General features: G+C 37.8%; 1 protein-coding gene across 1 annotated transcript in view; it reads left to right on the top strand.

The window, feature by feature from the left end:
• Positions 1 to 16,693, top strand: part of LOC131052328 (uncharacterized) — a 123,147-nt gene extending 106,454 nt beyond the window's left edge. The window contains exons 6-7 of the mRNA XM_057986966.2: positions 16,144 to 16,320; positions 16,405 to 16,693. Coding sequence (XP_057842949.2) covers positions 16,144 to 16,320; positions 16,405 to 16,630 — 403 coding nt within the window. The 3' untranslated portion in view covers positions 16,631 to 16,693. The remainder of the gene's footprint in view (positions 1 to 16,143; positions 16,321 to 16,404) is intronic.
• Positions 16,694 to 19,461: the final 2,768 nt, after the last annotated feature.

The raw sequence follows: 19,461 nt of genomic DNA, 5'->3' as shown, positions 1-19,461 counted from the left end.
AGCCAAATGACTCAAGGCAAATTAACTACCTGTCTTGACAAACAACTAAACTAAAATGCAAAGGAAACCCTACTCTAAGCTATATACAAGACTCCTAGAGCGGACATGGCTCAAAAGAGCGACATATGAACATGACTTTACATGATTTCTTAGGATATGCAGCAAGAGCATGGCAAAAGTGATGGTTCAGAGATATGCAAACTCATCCTTGATACAGAGAAGTGGGCTCTCACAATGCAACTCATATTCGGGCAAAACTCCAGTCAAAATGATCAGTTGGGGTAATTCATTAGGTCCATGATGTATTCATATGCAAGTTGTTTTCCCAAAACCCCCATAGTCAAAATCATAATAACTTTCAAAATTAGGATGAAGGAAAGAGACAACCTGGTGCTGTTCATGCTCAAATAGAAACCCTTGCTCGCCATCCACTAGTGCTACGCATGAAGGGAGATCATTGGCTTCTTTAGGAGGTCGCCATTGATGATGGATCATTCTACTTGCATCTTTGATATACAAATTCTCACTTGTTGGTTCTTCTTGAATACTTAGAAATGGACTTAGCCCAACCTTGAATTGCTCTTCACCCTTTACTTCCGTGGTAACAATAGGTTCAATATCTTGCATAAACTAAGTGTCCTTATGAAACTCCATAAGTATATCTTAAAAAATGAGAGTGTCCTTAAGTGATTGATCTTCAAAAATTTCCTCTAGTGGCTTCTGATATACAATCTCAAATGATAGTGCCCCTTCAAACTGTCCATCATTTTCTGGCTCTATTACTTCAATAATGCTTGTAATTTCTTCCTTTGGGATGGCTTGAAATTATTCATTTGATTCTTCTTCTTGTTGTAAGGATGAATGCTTATTTGAATCTTCATCAAGGGTTACTTCCTCTTGAAGTGTATTGAAGTCACTTCGTTCTTGAAATGGTCGAGTATCTAGTGATAGTGAGTCATGATGATCCTTCAAGTAACTTATGCTTTCTACTATGTATTCCCTCTTAATTTCTTGATGATCTTCTTAACAAGTGTCCACAGTTTGTAGAACTTCATGCCTTGACGTTACCAAGCATTGATCTTCGCTTGCCACCATCTTATTGGATTGAACATCTTCAATTGTTTCTTCCACATCCTCCGATACAAGGTTACCCTCAACAATGATGCCTTGACTACTTCTCTCATTTTTACTATCTTCTTGCAACTCATCCAATAATGCTTTGGGAGGTCGAAGTTGATGATGAATCATGCCTCTTGCAGTTACTCGCTTGTCTTGGAATAATGTCAACAGTGACTCCTCTTGTGCTCCTTCTATTAGACCTTTCAGCACCCCTTTGAATAGCATGATAGTGATGATGTCTTTCAGTGCCCCCTCAAATCATTCTTCATACTTAGGCTCATTTGTGATAACTTGCAATTCTTCGTTCAACATCTCTATATGATTATCTTCCTCTCCAAGGATGCTCGAAATTTCTTGTAAGTCATTCTCAATAATCTCCTTTTGTAGCATGAACCAATATTCGTCAAGGAATTCCTCTTCTTGCCAAGGGTGTGAATCACTATCTTCCTTGATTGTTGGATTGACATATTGATCATCATTTGTCACTACCTGCTTAGCTTGAACACTCTCAATTGTTTCCTCAACTTGCATTTCAACACCTTCCTCCTTGGGCGCAAGGTATGGAAAGCTACCCATTGCAATACATTGATCATCAAGTGGACTTGTGTCATTCACTTGCAACTGCCTTCCTTTACTGTCGGATGATGTAGCAATGCCTTGTTCTTGTGTTCTATACTTGTTAGCTGCAAGGTATGCACTCCAAGCTCTATTCACGATACACTCGTCTCAGGATAGGATTGGCAATCCGAACTGACATCTGGCTTGATTGATAATTTCTTTGCACCATGAGCAAGTGAATTTAAAGTGGGGTGCATTGTGAATCCTACACCATGATGGTAACAATATGCTTTCTAAGCGCAGTTCACCCTCGAGACCCAATTGATTTTCGATCATCCCTATGAACCTTGAAAGAGGATCATTGCTCTTTGGGACATTGAAATTGTTTGATTCCACCTCTAGCTTGGGGACATCCCAAAAGAAGATCTTTCCTTGTACTGCCGATTCCATCCTTGATAGGAATGTCAAGCAATGCATTTCATCGTGTTCATTTGTTTCATGGATTCTACACCATCCTGATGATGCAAACTCAGACAAACTATGTGGAGGAAGCTGAGCATTCAGTCTCCACCAAAGTTGAAGAACATCAACTTGCTGATCATCTTGGCGATGTTGTTGCCGCTTCATTGAGAAATCTTTTCTTTTTTTCGATTTTTTGATTTTTTTGAACTTTCTGTTTTTTCACTTTTTTTGGATTTTGAATAAGAGAGATCTAGCAAATCTCAAAATTGGCTTGAAATTTCAACTGGTTCCAGCTTGCTTGAAATGCTTCTTTCCTTTGTGAGTCCAAATGATGACCCACCATTCTTTCATTCCTCTTGTGATAACTCTATCGAGCGTTGAGGGTGACTCTCCGCTGATCTTCTACTGGATTCACCTATTCAAGAGTTTGCATTCATGTATTCACTGTCATGCCCTCCCTCTAGCATCAATTCTATTGATGTGATCTTCATCATTTGTTGCTAAGTTCTTCCTCGGGCCCTTTCCTTTACTTATGTGGTGAAATCCTTCCTAGAAGTGCCACTCTGATCCTTCACAATCAGACCTGATCTTTTTCTTTTACCTGCAAAACAAACAAGAAGGTGTCAAATACATATGATGCCTAGTAATTTTACTTATCTCTCATCCCTATGTGCTCTGATTTGTATGATTAAGCGATGTCTTTAGGTCTGATTGCAGTCCCTGAGGTCTGATTTCCATGCTTTCAGCCACTTCATGGTCTGAGTTTTGATCTGAATTTGCTTGATTTCATGTCTGATTTTAGTTGCTTATAGGTTTGAGTTGCTGATCATTCTTCTAAGCCTGATTGCTGAATCTAGGAACAAATGAGAGTACTTTATAGCAGGTCGTACTTTTGATAGCGCATTGACAATCATCATAAGGAGATCGAAGATTTGGAGGAGCACTGACAGGTTGTGGTTTTGGAGGAGCACTAGAAGTTCGGGTTTTTAGGGGGTCACTAACAGTGACACCCCCCCTACTCAAATCATTGGCATCTCTCATCAACTTGATCACTTGCAGGTTGAAACATTGGAATCATTCCAATCTCCAGCACAAACACATTTTTAAGTTCTTGGGCGGGATTTTGAATCATTAACAGTAACATGTAGCAAGCCGGAACTTTGATATGTCATTGACAGTGATGCAAAGCTGATCAAAGATTTAAGGGGTCACTGACAGTGGGATGAAGTAGGTTGGACTTTTAGGGGGTCATTGACAGTGACCTCACTTTCTTAATTTTGTGAGTAATGGCACTCACCTCTCTGACTTTAAGGGTCCATCATCAACCAAGCCTCCATGGTTGTTAGGCCTTCATCCTGATTGACTTTCATCTAACCTCTCAATTCCTATAAATCAACACTTGCACTCATTGTTTCCATTTGTGATGATGATGATCAAATGTAATGATCATCATATCATTCGTTGCCAAGCCTTGAGAGCTACCTAATCTCAATTCCACCCAAAGAGATAGACATGACTTGATCACCTCTTGACAACTTGAGACACTACACTTCCTACAAGTACAAGGTTAATAGCTAAAAACTCTACTAGACGACTAAGCAAAGACAACTAACATAGAAAGCGGAAAAAGTGGGAGTCACCATTTGCAATGGGAAGATGTGTGAAAATGTCACAACATCTAGTGCCACCTTGAATAAATGTTCAGGTAACATAGAAAGCGGAAAAAGTGGGAGTCCCCATTTGCAATGGGAAGATGTGTGAAAACGTCACAACATCTAGTGCCACCTTGAATAAATGTTCCTGAACATTTCAAAGATAAAGGCCCAATGCACACTCAAAACCTCCCGAAAATTCTACCCAACCTATCAAGAGATTGTTGTGACGTTTTCACACATCACCCCATTGCAAATGGGGACCCCCCACTTTTTTCTGCTTTCTAGGATAGTGGTAGACTCTTTTGCTATTATCCTTTGCGTTGAGGAGGTGTAGTTTCTCAGGTGTCTAGGAGGAAATCAAGTCGAGTCTCTCTCTCTTGATTAAGTGAAGTTAGTGAGTTGTCAAAGCTTAGGAAATGAATGATTATATGATGATCATTCCATTTGATCATCATCATTGGCTTGTGAGATGTGAGATGAGGTGTCTTGGGTGAAATTTGACTAAGTATAGGAAAATTTCTTTTGCCAATGAAAAAGTCCGAAGTCACTTTCTTTGCTCTTCAATGGCATTGACAGTGACTTCCTTTGCTCTTCAATGGAATTGACAATCACTTCCTTTGCTCTTCCAAGGCATTGACAGTCACTTCCTTTGACCTTATAGAAATCCCGATCAACTTAGAAAACTTTTTGATCAAAGATGAGCATTTGATGTCTTATAGCATTTCATCTCTTGCAAAAATTGAGTGAATAAGGTTAATGTGTGGTCATCAACCCGATTGATCAAAACCTATGGTGGCGAAAGATTGAATGGAAGGTGTCAAGTAAGGTCAATTTGAACAAGATAGGCGAGGAGGTTTCAGAGGTGAATTCCTTGGATGAAATTTCACTAAGTATACAAATTTTCTTTGCCATCCAAGAGGTCTGATTGCACTTTATGGAGAAGTAAGTCGCATGGGCAAAATTTGGCTAAGTATATGAAAATTTCCTTTGCCCTCTTATAGGACCGGCCCGACTTCCTTTGCCCTCTTAGAGGAGCGGCCTGACTTATTTTTCCCTCTTAGAGGAGCGACCTCACTTCCTTTGCTACTTGAGAGGAGTGACATGACTTCCTTTGCCTTCTACGAGGTCCGAAATGTCTTTGATCTTCATGAATTATGGTTTAGTGCCTTTGTTGAGTAATGATTTTGATCTTCTAACCAGTGATCAGGCCTAGCAGACATTTTTTTTCTTATCATCCTAAGAGATTTGATGTATATGCAAGGCGTTCTTTGAAGGAGAATTGATAAGCTTAGGCGAATGGAGGAAGAAACCTTGAGCATTTCTTATGCTTCACCTTAAATACTACCTTGCCTTTTCTCATTGACATGGCATGAATTGGTGAAAAGGGATTAATGAAGAAGTTGATGAGAGCAAACTGGAGATGGCAAGTTTAATCCACTTCCATTGCCCTCTTGGAGAAGCGATCCTCCTTCCATTGCCCTCTTGGAGGAGCGATCCCACTTCCTTTGCTCATTTAAAAGCCCGGCATCACTTCCTTTGCTCATCAGAAAGTCCAAATTTCTCTTTTGATCTCACCAAGCAGTGGCAGAAATAAACATTATTGGCTCCAAGGGTTCAAATTTAATAAAAAATGTTAAAATGCAACCAAGTCGGCCCCCTTAGGAAATAATATTGATTTTATTTAAAGCCTTGTCAAGTCGGCATAGGAACTGAAAAGACACACCTATCCCCTTGAGGGCCTATAAATGCCAAGTCATATTTAGTCATTTGATCACTTAAACAAAGTGAATTATTCCCTAAAAGAGCAGAGCAGTGATTTAAATCTCCACAAGTGCAGCGAATTTGATTAAGAGCAAGATAGATTCATCCATTCATCTTCATCATCATCGAATCTTGTCTACCATCAACATCAGCAAAGAAAGCTTTCTGGACAGCAAGTTCAACCTCAACATCAGCAATCAGGACTTGGAGGACAATAGCACATAAAATCAGGGGTGAAGTGTAGATGATCAGACCTAAAAGAGACAGTAAACTCAGGTCTGAGAATGTGAATCGCAGCAAACATACCCAACATCATACATTTTAGTCCTTAAGTGATCATTTCCAGATTTTAGGAGGGTCTTGAGAAGTTAATCTCATGATTTAAATGTTGTAGTTTTGAATGCCTTTCATTCCACAATCGTTAGAGATTGATTTCTGTTTTCTTCTCTCGTAGGTATGATTGCAAGTGAATACAAAGGAAGCATAAGGATGAAGGAGAAACCACAAAGACATGTTCTACACACAAAGGCAAGGAATTTTCTACATTCTAAGGTGAGTCAACACCATCACAACTTCAAGGAAGAAAAATTCAAAACATTCAAGAAGGAGGATGCAAGAAGTTTCAAAGGATAACAAGAGGAATCTAAGCTCAAAACAAACAATTTCACAACTACACCAAGGAATTCAAGTCAAAGACAAGGAATTTCAAGATCAACCATCATCATCACGTTGAGAAAACTGAATAATATTGAGTATCAAGAGATATTGCTCAACATTCTTTTGTGATGGCGTATCAAATCTACCAAGTACAAGCAAGTTGAGGTGGCATCCCAGTCACTACTCGCCCAATCAAGAGGCTCCGTGTCAGCATGTCCAGATGCAATGTACTTGACTCATCTTATGGGGGCACAAACTCTCTAATGTTCCTACCTGTTGTCGTGTATTTTGTACACTGCCTAACACAGAATAAAATACCCAAGGGTACCTTATCCTCTCTTGAATAAAGCCTCTGATTGCTGAAGATGTCGCGAGAAAGGATCAATCAGGATGACTCCAAGGTTCTTTGATGTAGGGTCTCTACGTGTGGATAAGCTCTCTGTGGTATGATGTGATTTGCTGGAATCACAAGGGGACTTACATTTGATGACTGAACTTCTGGTTTGCCTTTGAATACTGCTGGAACATAGGATCTTACTGCCTTAGATTTGAAAAAAAAGAAAAAGGACAAGGGCGAAGAGAGGATCTAATCCTAACACTAAGAATGTAAGAGTAATGAATGATCTTTGATGAAATTCTAACTAGGTCTTGTTTGGACATCGCAGGACCATCTCCACAAGGCTAGTGCGATCTTCAAAGGAAAGCTTTATGATGTTCAAATCATCACTGCAGGCATAGACACCATCAGGTTGATGCATATCAATGAAGAAGTGACAACTGAAGTTAAGCTTAAGCTGAATGATTCCAGTTGACTACACAAGGCAAGTCTGCAATCAACAAACTGCTAGTAGTATGGATATACGAATTCCACCATCAATCAAGCACATTTCTTCCACTCATCTAATAACATGAAATCAAATATGAGAAGTATAAAGACCATGCAAATTGTCGAATCGACCCATAAATTTCACCATTTCTTCAATGAAGTTACAAGTCTTTTACAACAACATCTTGGCAACAATCTTTGCCTTCTCTCTCTACTCTACTCTAATTGCTATTCTATCAACTAGCTAATCACCTTCTAACTACTCTCTATCTGTCTTCTAACTGCTTCCAACTATATTCTAATTGCCTTTACAAATGAAATGTCAGGGCTTATATAGTGCCCTCAATACAATTCGATGGCTTAGATCGATTTGAGATCAATGGCCAAGGTTCAACAATGAAAACCCTAATTAGGGTTTGTTACAACCATTACATAACATTTAATGCTTGACCAATGATAAAATTGTATTGCTTGGACACATGTCCTCTCTGGAAAATTCCACCAATGAATAGCCGGGGTAGGTACATCGAAGTTTGTGCCACCTTCCATGAGTTAGGTACATTGAATCTGGATATGCTGAGGTGGACCACACTGACTGGAGAAGTGATGACTAGGATGCCACCTCATTTGACACTTGGAACTTGGTAGATATTCAACTTGATGTTGTTGAGAAGCTAGCTTTAATTAATTCTTCTGGAACTATCTGCTTCTTCAACGAACCCTTTGCTTTGACTTCTTGTGTCCTTGATTTGCAGGATGATGATGTACCTCGCCTTGGAACGCTGGATTGGAAGAGGTCGCCCCTATCTTGATGATGCTTGATCGAAGAAAGCCATCCTTGTCGATGCTAGACTGGAGGAGGTCGCCCTTGTCCTTGCTTGATCTTCTTGGAGGAGACCGTCCTTGATCTGGCTTGATTTTCCTTGAGGAGAGCCTTCCGACTTGTATTTTTTTCGAGCTCGGGAGTCGCCATCTTGATACCTACACAACATTTCAAAATTAGTAATATATCTTGAAACCTAAAAATTAAACTTTAAAAGGAAGATTCAAGATTTTAATTAGGAAACTTCATGATAAATCTTGAGTTATCATTTCCTAATTAACCATGCAATACTTAGACTTTTCTAAAAAATGTCTAAAAAAATCAAACCTTGAATAAGGGTGTCAAGATGATTTTGCCATACCTCCTCTTGAGAATTAACTCTAAAAAAAAATGCAAAAATAAGGTGAATTTGCTAGGCAAAATGTAGATCAAGACTCCCTTTAGCAAAATGTGCCTCCTTTAGTCTTCACAAGCATCAACTCCACCACCTTAAGTCTTCAACACCTGAGGAAAATTCGCTCCAAATAGGCCAGCCTTCACACTTCTTCTTTGCTTCTCCAAATCGCACTTGAAACAATGAATGAATGATTTGCATTTGTGAAAAAACACCTCCAATATATAGAGCGCTTACCTTCCACAACCATGAGGCCGACTTAGCAAATCAAAGGTGAAATAATAAATAAAACCTCAAAAGGAGTAGGCCGACTTGTCAAATAAAAGCAAAATAATGCCTTGTGCGCTCAACTTTTAATTTTTAATTTCACAAAAATTAATTTTAAATGCCTTTATAATAGAAATTCAATTTTTTGAGGCCCAAAATTAATTTATTAAATGCCAATTTAATTAATTTTTTCAAATATTCCAAAGTTAGCAATTTGGCATCTAATGCGATTTGGAGGATATTAACGTTGGCATATGGCAAAAAAAAGAATGCACATGTTAAGCGCTCTGGTCCCTTGGAGAGGGACGGGAGCACTTTTTTCATTTTTAGGTTGGAGAGGGACGGGAGCACTTTTTTCATTTTTAGGCATACTTTTTGCTCTTTAAACCTCTCGATTGCGTCCAAGGCATAAAACATCATTCGTCCTTCGCATCCAAATCAAGTTTTGCCATAAAATATCAAACAAAGAAGAGAAACTTGAAAAAGTGGGACGGTCCTTCAGTGAGGGATGGGAGCACTTTTGCAATTACAAGCCAATTTGTCCTTTGCTAGTCTTCCAAATTATCTTCAATGGATGAATCTTGCCCTCTTTCATTCATTTCAATCACGCAACTTGCCTTGCAAGAAATTTGTATTTTTAGAAAAGTGGGATGGTCCTTTAGTGAGGGATGGGAGCACTTTTGAAAAAGTGGGACGGTCCTTTGGTGAGGGACGGGAGCACTTTTCACATGTTGGGTTGTTTTACTCCTTTGTAGACTGCTTAAATTATATTCAATGGACAAAACATGCTTCCCTTAGCCTCTTCAAATCGTAAAATCACTTTAATCTTGCAAAAATGAAGCAAATTTGGAATTCAAGCTCCGGTCCTTCAGTGAGGGACAGGAGCGAATTTTGTCTTCTAGGCCAAAATGCTTCACTTTTCACCATGAAATGTCTTGGCTAAGGAAGATATCATCTTGTTACATGCCATGAATAAGAGTTCGAGTCCAAACAAGGTCTAAAAATGTGTATATGAATAAAATCGCTCTGGTCCTTCAGAGAGGGACAGGAGCGCTTTTACCTTTCTAGACAAAAACTCCATCATTTCATCGTCTTTGATCAAGTCTGGATGCTCTATCACGTTCATTTTGTCCTCCATCATGCCTTTGATGTCTCAATTTGTCCAAACAAGGTCAGGAATGACTCCACTAAGCCTTTTCGCTCTGGACCCTTGGTGAGGGACAAGAGCGATTCGGCTTGGACCCTTGGAGAGGGACAGGAGCGCCTTTCTCTCTGGATCCTCAGTGAAGGACAGGAGCGAAATTTGACTTTTTGAACTCTCTATCAAGACGATTTTTATGGAATATAACATTTAAGTATAAGAACTTATACTTTAAGTTATATTCCATATATACTTTCAGGATGTTTGAGAGTGGTTTCAGACCTCCAGGAGTTATATTGCAAAATCTAGTTTTTTGAGGTTTTTCAGTTTCCAGACTTAGTCAAATTTCAGGATTAGGACATTCTAGACTTAGCCAAATTTCAGGATCAGGACTTCAGACTTAGCCAAATTTCAGGACATTCCAGACTTAGCCAAATTTCAGGATCAAGACATCACTTAAGCCGGACTTGCTATCCTATTGATCTCCCCGACAGCACTCAAAATGCAAAGGCTAACCAACAAAACCCTAAAAAAAACCTAGAAAACAAACCCTAAAAAGCAAAAAAGCAAGGGTCCCCATTTGCAATGGGGCGATGTGTGAAATGGTCACAACACTACCCTCACTATCTATTGCTCAAAGATTCAAGAGAGGAAATGTGTCCAAATATTGTAATTATCTCATTGGCTAAGGAGAGTTTGTTCCAAGAAACCCTAATTAGGGTTTCATCTTGTAATCTTGGCCATTGATGTGGGTTTAATTCAAGCCATTCGTTTGTAAAGGGAGCGCTATAAAAGGCTTCTCTCTCTCATTTTTTAGAAGTTAATAGCGAATAGGAGGTTAATGTTAGAAAGGTAGAAGAATAGATAGATTAGAAGTTAGAAGCTACAATAGAGTAGGAGAAGAAGACATTGTTGCTAAGGCTTGTAAATGGATATACTCTTTTCATTGAAGATATGGTGAAATGTTTATTTCAACAAGCTACATGGTTTCTACTTCTCATTTGCTTTCATGTTGATTAGATGAATGATAGGAATTGTGAATGATTAATGGTGAAATTCATTTATCCATACCACTAGCGATTTGCTGATTGTAAGTTTGCCTTGTGTGGTCAACTGGAATCCTTAAATGAGCTTAACTTCAATTGCTATTTGTATCTTGATATGGATCACCTTGATGGTATCCTTGTTGTTGATAGTGATTTGACATCACCTGCTTTCCTTAGAAGATTGCATTAAGCTTTGCAGAGTTGTTGCTTTGCATGTCAAAGCAAGGCTTAGTCGAGTTTCACAAAAAGGTTGTTCATTGTTCCCAAATTCTTAGATTAGAATCTCTAAACCTTATGTCTTTTGCCTTTTTTAATTTTCCAATCAAATAGTTAGAGTCTAAGTTCCAACAACATCCAAACATTCGAGCATTCAAATATTCAACGTAAGTCCCGTTGGATTACCAACAATCACATCAACCAATTGAGCTTATCCACAAGTTGTGACCCATCATTAGAAACCTTGGAGTCTTCCAATTGATCATATAGTTTAGCTTTTGGGAAGATTTTGATCAAGAGAGGATAAGATACTTTTGGTATTTTATTCTGTGTTTGATTGTGCCTAAAAAACACATCAACAAAGACTAGGAAACATACTCAAAGTGGAAGAAGAATCCCGAATTGGATCAAGGCACTTACTCTTTGATTACCCATGTGTGTGCAAATGTATTCATTTCGGCTCACAAGAACATTGTGTCTACTAGGATTTGTCGTGAATAGCTACATAGTTTGTCCAAACTTCAAAAGCATCCTGGATAGAGCCTCACTACCAGCGAGCTTCTATAGCCCTGACGAGGTTATCACTATAATCTCATGAATATTGCTCCATTGCCAGCTAGGCATCCATAGCCCTGATAGATGTTGTGACGTTTTCACACATCGCCCCATTGAAAATGGGGATCCCCACTTTTTTATGCTTTCTAGGTTATTTGTCTTTGCTTAGTTGTCTAGTAGAGTTTTTAGTTATTAACCTTGTGCTTGTAGGAAGTGCAGTGTCTCAGGTTGTCAAGAGGTAATCAAGTCATGTTTGTCTCTTTGGATAGAATTGAGGTTAGGTAGCTCTCAAGGCTTGGCAACGAATGATATGACGAACAAGAAGATGAATGCATGACGAAGATGAAACAAAGATCAACAAGAGGACACACAAACGACAACACGCAACGACACGAAAGCGGCTTCAGGGTTCCGGGATCCCAAAGTTCTAGAGGTCAAAAGGAGGACAACCTCGGAACTTCGGAGTTCCAAAACTCTGAAGAAGGAACAAGCAAAACAAAGAGAGAACTCGAGATTCTGGAATTCCAAGATCTCGAGGCTCCAAGAAGCAAGCACAGGACTTCGAGACTCCGGGGTTCCGGAGTTCCGAAATCAAGCAATGAAGCGATACTTCATTATTCCGGGATTCCAGAGTTCCGAAGTGTCAAAACGGAAAACAACGAAGACTTCAAAGTTTCGAGAGTCCGAAATTCTGAAGTCAGACAAAGCAAAAGAAACAAAAGGAACAAAACGCACTTCGGGATCCTGAGAAGCCTGGGTTCCGAAGTGCAAAGGAAAAGAAAACAGGACAAAGACAAAGCGAAGCAGAAGGGGGCCCCCAACTCGGGAAGCGAAAAGTTGGGGTGTGTTATGCAGGGCATAATAGTATCTTTTATGGAAATTACCAGAATTGATCATTTAATCTTGTACTCAACTTTCAAGGATATAATTTAAAATCAATTTGTGATGGAGATGGTCCATGATGAATGTCTTGATGTTGATTTTCCATAATTCATTAGGGCACTGTTGATGTGTTTTTATGCACTCCATACATAAAATTAAATACCAAGGTATCTTATCCTCTCTTCAACAAAATCCTCTCAAATGCTAAACTAAGTGATCACTTGAAGTGATTGCAAGGTTCCAAATGTCAGGACTTGATGCGTGGATAAGCTCAATGGTTGATGTGATTTCTAGTAATCCAAGGGACTTACATTATGCTTGAACTTTGCTGGAACTTTGATCATTTGATATTGCAATCTTGTGATTCTTTTCTCCTAACTTGAACTCAAATGAAAAAAAGATAAATAGGAGGAAGGTTTTAGAGGGACTAATCTATTCCTAGAATGTAAGAGACCATGAATGAATTAGCAAAACTCTACTAGACTTTTTTTTCCCATGCAAAGAACAAGTCCACAAAGCTATTGCGATCTTCTAAGGTGATCTTGTGATGTTCAAATCACCACCAACAACATAGACACCATCAATGTGATGCATAGAAATGGGTGAGTAGCAATCGAAGTTGAGCTTATAAAAGAGTTTAGTTGACCATGCAAAGTATTTAGCAATCAGAAAAATACAAGTAGTATAAACATGTGAATTTCACCATTTAATCATCCACAATAACTTACATCCATCTTATCAACATTAAAACAAATGAGAAGTAGAGACCATGCAAATTGTTGAATCAACACATGAAATTCACCATATCTTCAATGAAAATAATATGCTTCTTGCAACAAAGTCTTGGCAACAATGTTCTTTTCTCCTACTCTACTCTAGCTATCTGCTAATGATCTATCCACTGACTATTGTCTATTAACCCCTACAAATAAGGGAGTGCAAGCTTTTTATAGTGCTCTCAATACAAATGAATGGCTAGGATCAAATCCAAATAAATGGCCAAGATTGAAAGATAGAAACACTAATTAGGATTAGTTACAACTAACTTTGCATTACATTTAATGCTTGACCAATGATAAAATTACATTTTAGGACACATGTCCAACATTGAATGTTGACCAATGAATGATGAGGTTAGGTACATCAATCTTTGTGCCTCCACATGTGGTAGTTATCCTTCTCGTTAGATGAGTCAAGTGCATTGAATCTGGATGCCTTGAATTGGAATGATGCGATTGGGTTGGTGATGACTATGTGCCACCTCAACTTACTCCTTGCAACTCCTCACAAGTGTTTGTGATTCAGGCAATATCTCTTGATACTCAACATTTCCAAGTGCCTAAGGTGATGATGGTGGGAGATATTCCCAAATTGCATCATCTTATTTAATTTGATCACCTTCACCTATCCTTGATCCTGGATCCCTTCACTTGAAGCCTTCGTCTTGGATTACTCTCTTGTTGTACTAGCAATGATTCTTGGATCAAACACATATGATACAGACAGCTTTATCCAACCCCCAATCTAATATACATCCTAAATGATGGTAAAATGGTGACTTGATCTTTGATTTCCATGTCTGATTTATCATGTTTAAGGTTTGATCCGATTTGAGTTTCTGAATTTTCATGTTTTAGGTCTGATCTGCCAAAGTCATGGATTTCCTTTGGGCATGGATTCTTGCCAGGCATGGATTTTGGTGAGCCGTGGATTTCTTGAGTCCATGGATAGTCATCATCATTCAAGCTTGCAAAGTCCAACACTTAGTCAACTAATTTGCCTTCATCGTTGTTGATCTTCATTCTCCAAGTCAAGGATTGAATCAGTTCTTCGTTTCTTCTTCACTTCATGGATCAACCTTGCCATCCATTCTTGAGGCATGGATTTTAGCAAGTAATGGATGTGCCCAAGTCATGGATTGATCTTCATCACTCACCTTCATCATCAATGTTTCTTCATCCAACCCACTTCAAGGCACTTCATCATCACCCATCAAGACATTGGGACCTTGCGACTTACCTTCGTCATTGCTTTCCATGACCACTAAGTCGTGGATTTTTGTGACCCAAGGATAATTTCATTGATCTCCACTCTAAGTTGATTGCTTCATCGTTGTTGATCATTTCAATGCCTTTGCTTGCAAACTTGGAGGATTCTAAGGCTAAATTCAATTAAGTGCAACCTTTGCTCACCATCACCTCAAGGTCTCCACTTCACCCCATGGTTGTGGATTCTCTCCAGTCGTGGATTTTGTGAGGTCATGGAATCATTTCTTGCATTTGAACTTGATCTCTTCTTGAGGTTGATTTCGCCACTATGAGGGTTTCATCCTTGAATTTCCCTTTGGAAATCCAAGGAAAATAGTTTGTATTCTTTTCACTTCCCCCTTCTTCATCCACTCAAGCTTGATTGATTCTCGTCTCTTCATCCTGACCTAAGGATGTCCTGCTCACTTGACTGTTCATTACACCTAAGACTCATACCTCGACTCGACTTAGAAGCTATATTGTGAAGTGTCATTCAGTGATCATCTTGAGTCCTATCTATCACTTGAGCACTTAGAGCTGAGAAGACTCCAAACTAGTCTAGAGAGGGACCTGACTGCTACTAAACTGCTAGTCTTGATCACATCCTGACGACAAAGGCATTGTATCTTCTCACAAGCAAAAGGTTAAAGACACGAAAATTATTGCCAAACTAGATGACTAAGCTAAAACAACTATGCCACCAAACAAAAAGTGGGCGTCCCCATTTGCAATGGGGCAATGTGTGGAAACGTCACAACAGGCCCTTGCTAGAATATTTAAATGGGGGTGAGGGAGGGGGAGGTGATGAATATTTCCTTTTGTATTTTTTTTATCTTAGCACTCAGAACATATTCTGCAACTTCTGCACTTTTAATTTGGCAATCTTAATTCCATTTCTTGTTCAATAAATGCTAGTAGCCACTTATCACAACAATTATGATATGCTAAAAGTTGTGTCGTAAAGAGAAACCACCAAAACTTGAATCTAGTAATTCCCATGGTGACTTGTATTTTTCCTTGATATATATTCCTTAATAGAATATAGTGTTTAGATAGCTTTCTTTTGGTTGATAGCTTTTTGGCAGGTAGAAATTATACATTTTCTTTAAGGGCATATTCTTATGATCATAGCTCAAAACCCATGACTTAGCTAAACTTGGCAGACCCATTTTTACTTGGACTCAGTGACTCGGCAAATAAAACAATACCATACCTGGCTATACTCAGCAAAACTTGCCAAAAACAAGACAAAACTCACTAAAAACTTGACTAAACTTGGCTGGGTGAGTTAATGTGTTATTTACTTGGCGGCTGCAAAAACAACTTTCAAGCATTCGGTGGGTATTTGATGTATGCTTAGGATTGAGCAAGATGTTTTGTGCCTAGAATTTCCATTTAGTGAAAACTCGGACAATATTGATGGTCTATTTATCTGAAGCATCTGCTTAGAATATCCCAACAAATTTACTTTAAAATACAGATTGAAATTTCCAGTCTTAGTTGGAAAATGAGTGGAACATATCATTTCACTTGCTGAATCTAAATTTGCAAATTTCTGGCTCTTATAATCAGGCAGCTAGCTGCACATGCTTCCATGGAACACAGCAGTTAAAATTAGTTTTGATCTGATTGTGAACTTTGGATAGATAGCCTTTCAAAAGTAATTTGTTTTAAAGTTTCTCAAACAATTTCTGTTACAAAAATTTATTATATAGAAGCATATTTCACAGAATTTAACGAAGGGATGGACACAGGCAAGAACTTTGCCCAGAGAAAAGAATGTTGTTCTACCCAAATCTTCCAAAGGTGATTGGTTCAGATTTTCTAGAGGTCTGGGTGAGAAAGATACATGGACTTAATGGAAACCAATCAGCTTGCCATGTTTTTGGACACACTCATTTCGGCTGGGACTGTGTGTTGGACGGGATCAGGTAACATCTTAAGTTTTGTTGCATTGTATGTTCTCAAACGGAAATTTCAAATTTTGTAATAATTACCTTTTCATCCTTTTGCAGATATATCCAAGCACCTTTGGCATATCCTCGAGAAAGGAAGAGAAGAATGAACGGAGGTGAAGATTGGTTACCATTTTGTATATACGACTCTGAGAATGGGGGTTTGTATAATGAATTGTTACCTAGTTACTGGTCTGATTACTACCGTACTCAAAAAAGAGATCCACGGAATATAGAACTTGCTCCTTGGGTTGCCAGATTCTATAAGAGGATCAAGTCACACTGATCTGTATTTGTAACGCTTTTTGTTTATCATTGGCACAATTTAAAAGGCAATTTTGAACTGCAAGGGGTTCAACCTGCTAATATGTGACATAACATTCTTCTCATTCAATTGCTTACCAAAAACAATATAAACTATTCAAGATAATCTAAAAAGTAATAAATTTTTTATGACTTATTCAAAAAAAAAAGACATATCTCAGGGACATGTTCGAGCTAGATAGCTTGAAATAGTTATGATCCCTGAGATATTTAACATAGGTTTTGGATTAGCTTGAATAAATTATTTTAGCTATGGCACCTTCGATCAGCTTACCTTACTGGCAAACCATGTTAATGATGTATTAAATGAAGCTAAATTAAAAGAAAAAATGTTAAATCTTACCTATGCATGTTTTTCATTTTTAGTTATTGGTGCTTTAGGGAACTTGGGTTCAATTCCAAATGCAAATATATTCTTGAACAGGGGATGGATATTGGTCACCAATCCTGCAAATGTTAAAAGACTAGTAGTCCCACTTATTACCCAACAAATGGTTTGCCCCAACCAATTGGTTGAATGTGAGAAAAGTGACTGATATTTATGCAGACAATCTTTTAATCTTCATGTCAGTCACTTTTCTACATAGAATAGTTTTGCGGCTCATCATAATTTTGCCTTCTAAATTTGAAATTGGGGATCAAATTGATGACCCTTTTAAATTCCTTCCTATCTCTCATTGAGATAGTGTTTCATTCTCTTATTTAGTAATTTCCACAAACAACAAAGTGCTTGATGGTTTTTATTTATAGGCATAGAGAATGAACAAGCAAATCACATTTTTCAGTAGTAGCAAATACTTTTCAACATGCAGGTGAAGATTTTTAACTTCCCTCATACAACTGAATTATACTCATATGACAAATTGACATCCACTATGGAAAATAGTGAAACTGAATTGTTGATGAATACATTTCTGAATAGAGTTAAATGTAAGAGATTATTTTTCTTATCAGTCAACGTAAAGCCATTACTCTTGTTCCATACCAGATACATTACAATCAAATAAGTCGTAGACCACTCTTCACTTGAAATAATATTAAGAAACTAATCTATTTATTTTGTTTTGGAACCCATCACAACATATCATATATATAGGAAAATAAATTACAATGATTTAGAGAATCAGCAGCAACAATACAAGAATATAATCTAATTAAATGCAATAAAAAATATGAAGGACCTTAGTTTTACTTGAATAACGCCACAAAACTTATAAATATTTGGTTGTGTTCTTGTCTCGAACTTGGTTCCCTTACTAAATGGCCTCTTTCTTGAGACACAGGTATAAGTTGGATACATTTCTTCTAGTCTTAATTCCTAAGTTGGGTGAATCTTCTAATGTGCGTTATTTTATCCCTTTGCCTAAGGCACACTAGGCATGTCATAATCATCATAGACATCAAGTCTTGTTGCTTTAAAACTTGGTCCATCATAAAGTGCCATCACGAGTGAATGCTAGATGCCATAATTGATCAATTCAACCACAAAACCTTAGCCTAACAACAACAAAGATCCACCATAACATATGAAAATTACCTAAGGCAATGCAATCAAATAAAATCACAAAGATTATACCATCACATGTCCAATAGGGTTTGAATCTTCATTCTTCTTATCTCCATTAATCTTACTTGACATATTTGCTCTCAAATTTTATGTGTGCACAAGAGCTCAACAAAAAACGGAAATGTGGTTGCAAATAGACTTGATCGCATATGAAAGTTCGAATGCTAGAAGACTTGATTAGTTGAATAGAATGTGTAGTTGACTGGGATAGTTAGGGTTGAATAATGAAGGAAGCATCTCCTTATATAGAAGACACTATAAGAAATGGAGGGATAAGATTGAGATGTGTAAAAGATAAATGGTTGGCTATGATTAGAGGGTAGGTAGTGGAAATAAGAAAATAATAAGAGATAAATGACGTGTCATAGGTAGAAAAAGATAATGAATCAATTAAATAAATAAATATTTATTTAATTAATAGAAGAAGTGTGATCAATTAAATAAATAAAATATTTATTTACTTTAGGACAAGGATAATTTAAATAAATAAAAGTATTTATTTAAATGTGAAATAAGGATAGAAGAGGATAAATGAATTAATTAAATAAATAAAGATTTATTTAATTAATAGAAGAATTGGGCTAAAATAATTAAATAAATAAATATATTTATTTAATTAGACATGACAATTTTAGGTGTCTACATTTTGTCCCTCTTTGAGACAATGTAGCTTGTTGCGTTGTTTCAAAAAAGATAAGATGAACTAATACAAAGTTGCCCCAAGATGGGAATGATATGCCCTTTCGAGAGATTGGATGAATATGTCTAAATAGATCGCAGACAATCTCTCGATAAGAAAGAAAGACTAGAATGGAGTGACAAGATAGGATAGAGTGACAGAGTCACGGGATAAAGAAGAATAAGTCGGGAAACGAGGGCTAGGGTAGTCTATAAGATAGACTACGAGGGAAAACATCCGCATTGTTATCCACACATCTGAGAGACCAGAGTGTAGAGAGAGAAAAGAGTAGTCAACAGTCAACAATGATGACATTGGTGCATAGATTCGATCGCATTTGCCGATATCAGAGGCCAACAAATGCAAGAGAGTCGGTGAGTACCACAAAACCTCCTTGTACTTTGTCGCATTAATTGTTGTCATAAATGCATGTCAAGTAGTGTAATAAATGTGCATTAGGTATGTCAAGCCGGGGGGGGGGGAACGTTAAGGCGCGTTTGTGTCATGAATGCGCGTTTATGTCTTCAAGGTCGAATCGACAGTTCTG

The sequence above is a fragment of the Cryptomeria japonica genome, chromosome 8, assembly GCF_030272615.1.
Source record: "Cryptomeria japonica chromosome 8, Sugi_1.0, whole genome shotgun sequence".
Lineage (NCBI taxonomy): Eukaryota > Viridiplantae > Streptophyta > Pinopsida > Cupressales > Cupressaceae > Cryptomeria > Cryptomeria japonica.
This window is presented reverse-complemented; position numbering and strand designations above follow the sequence as displayed.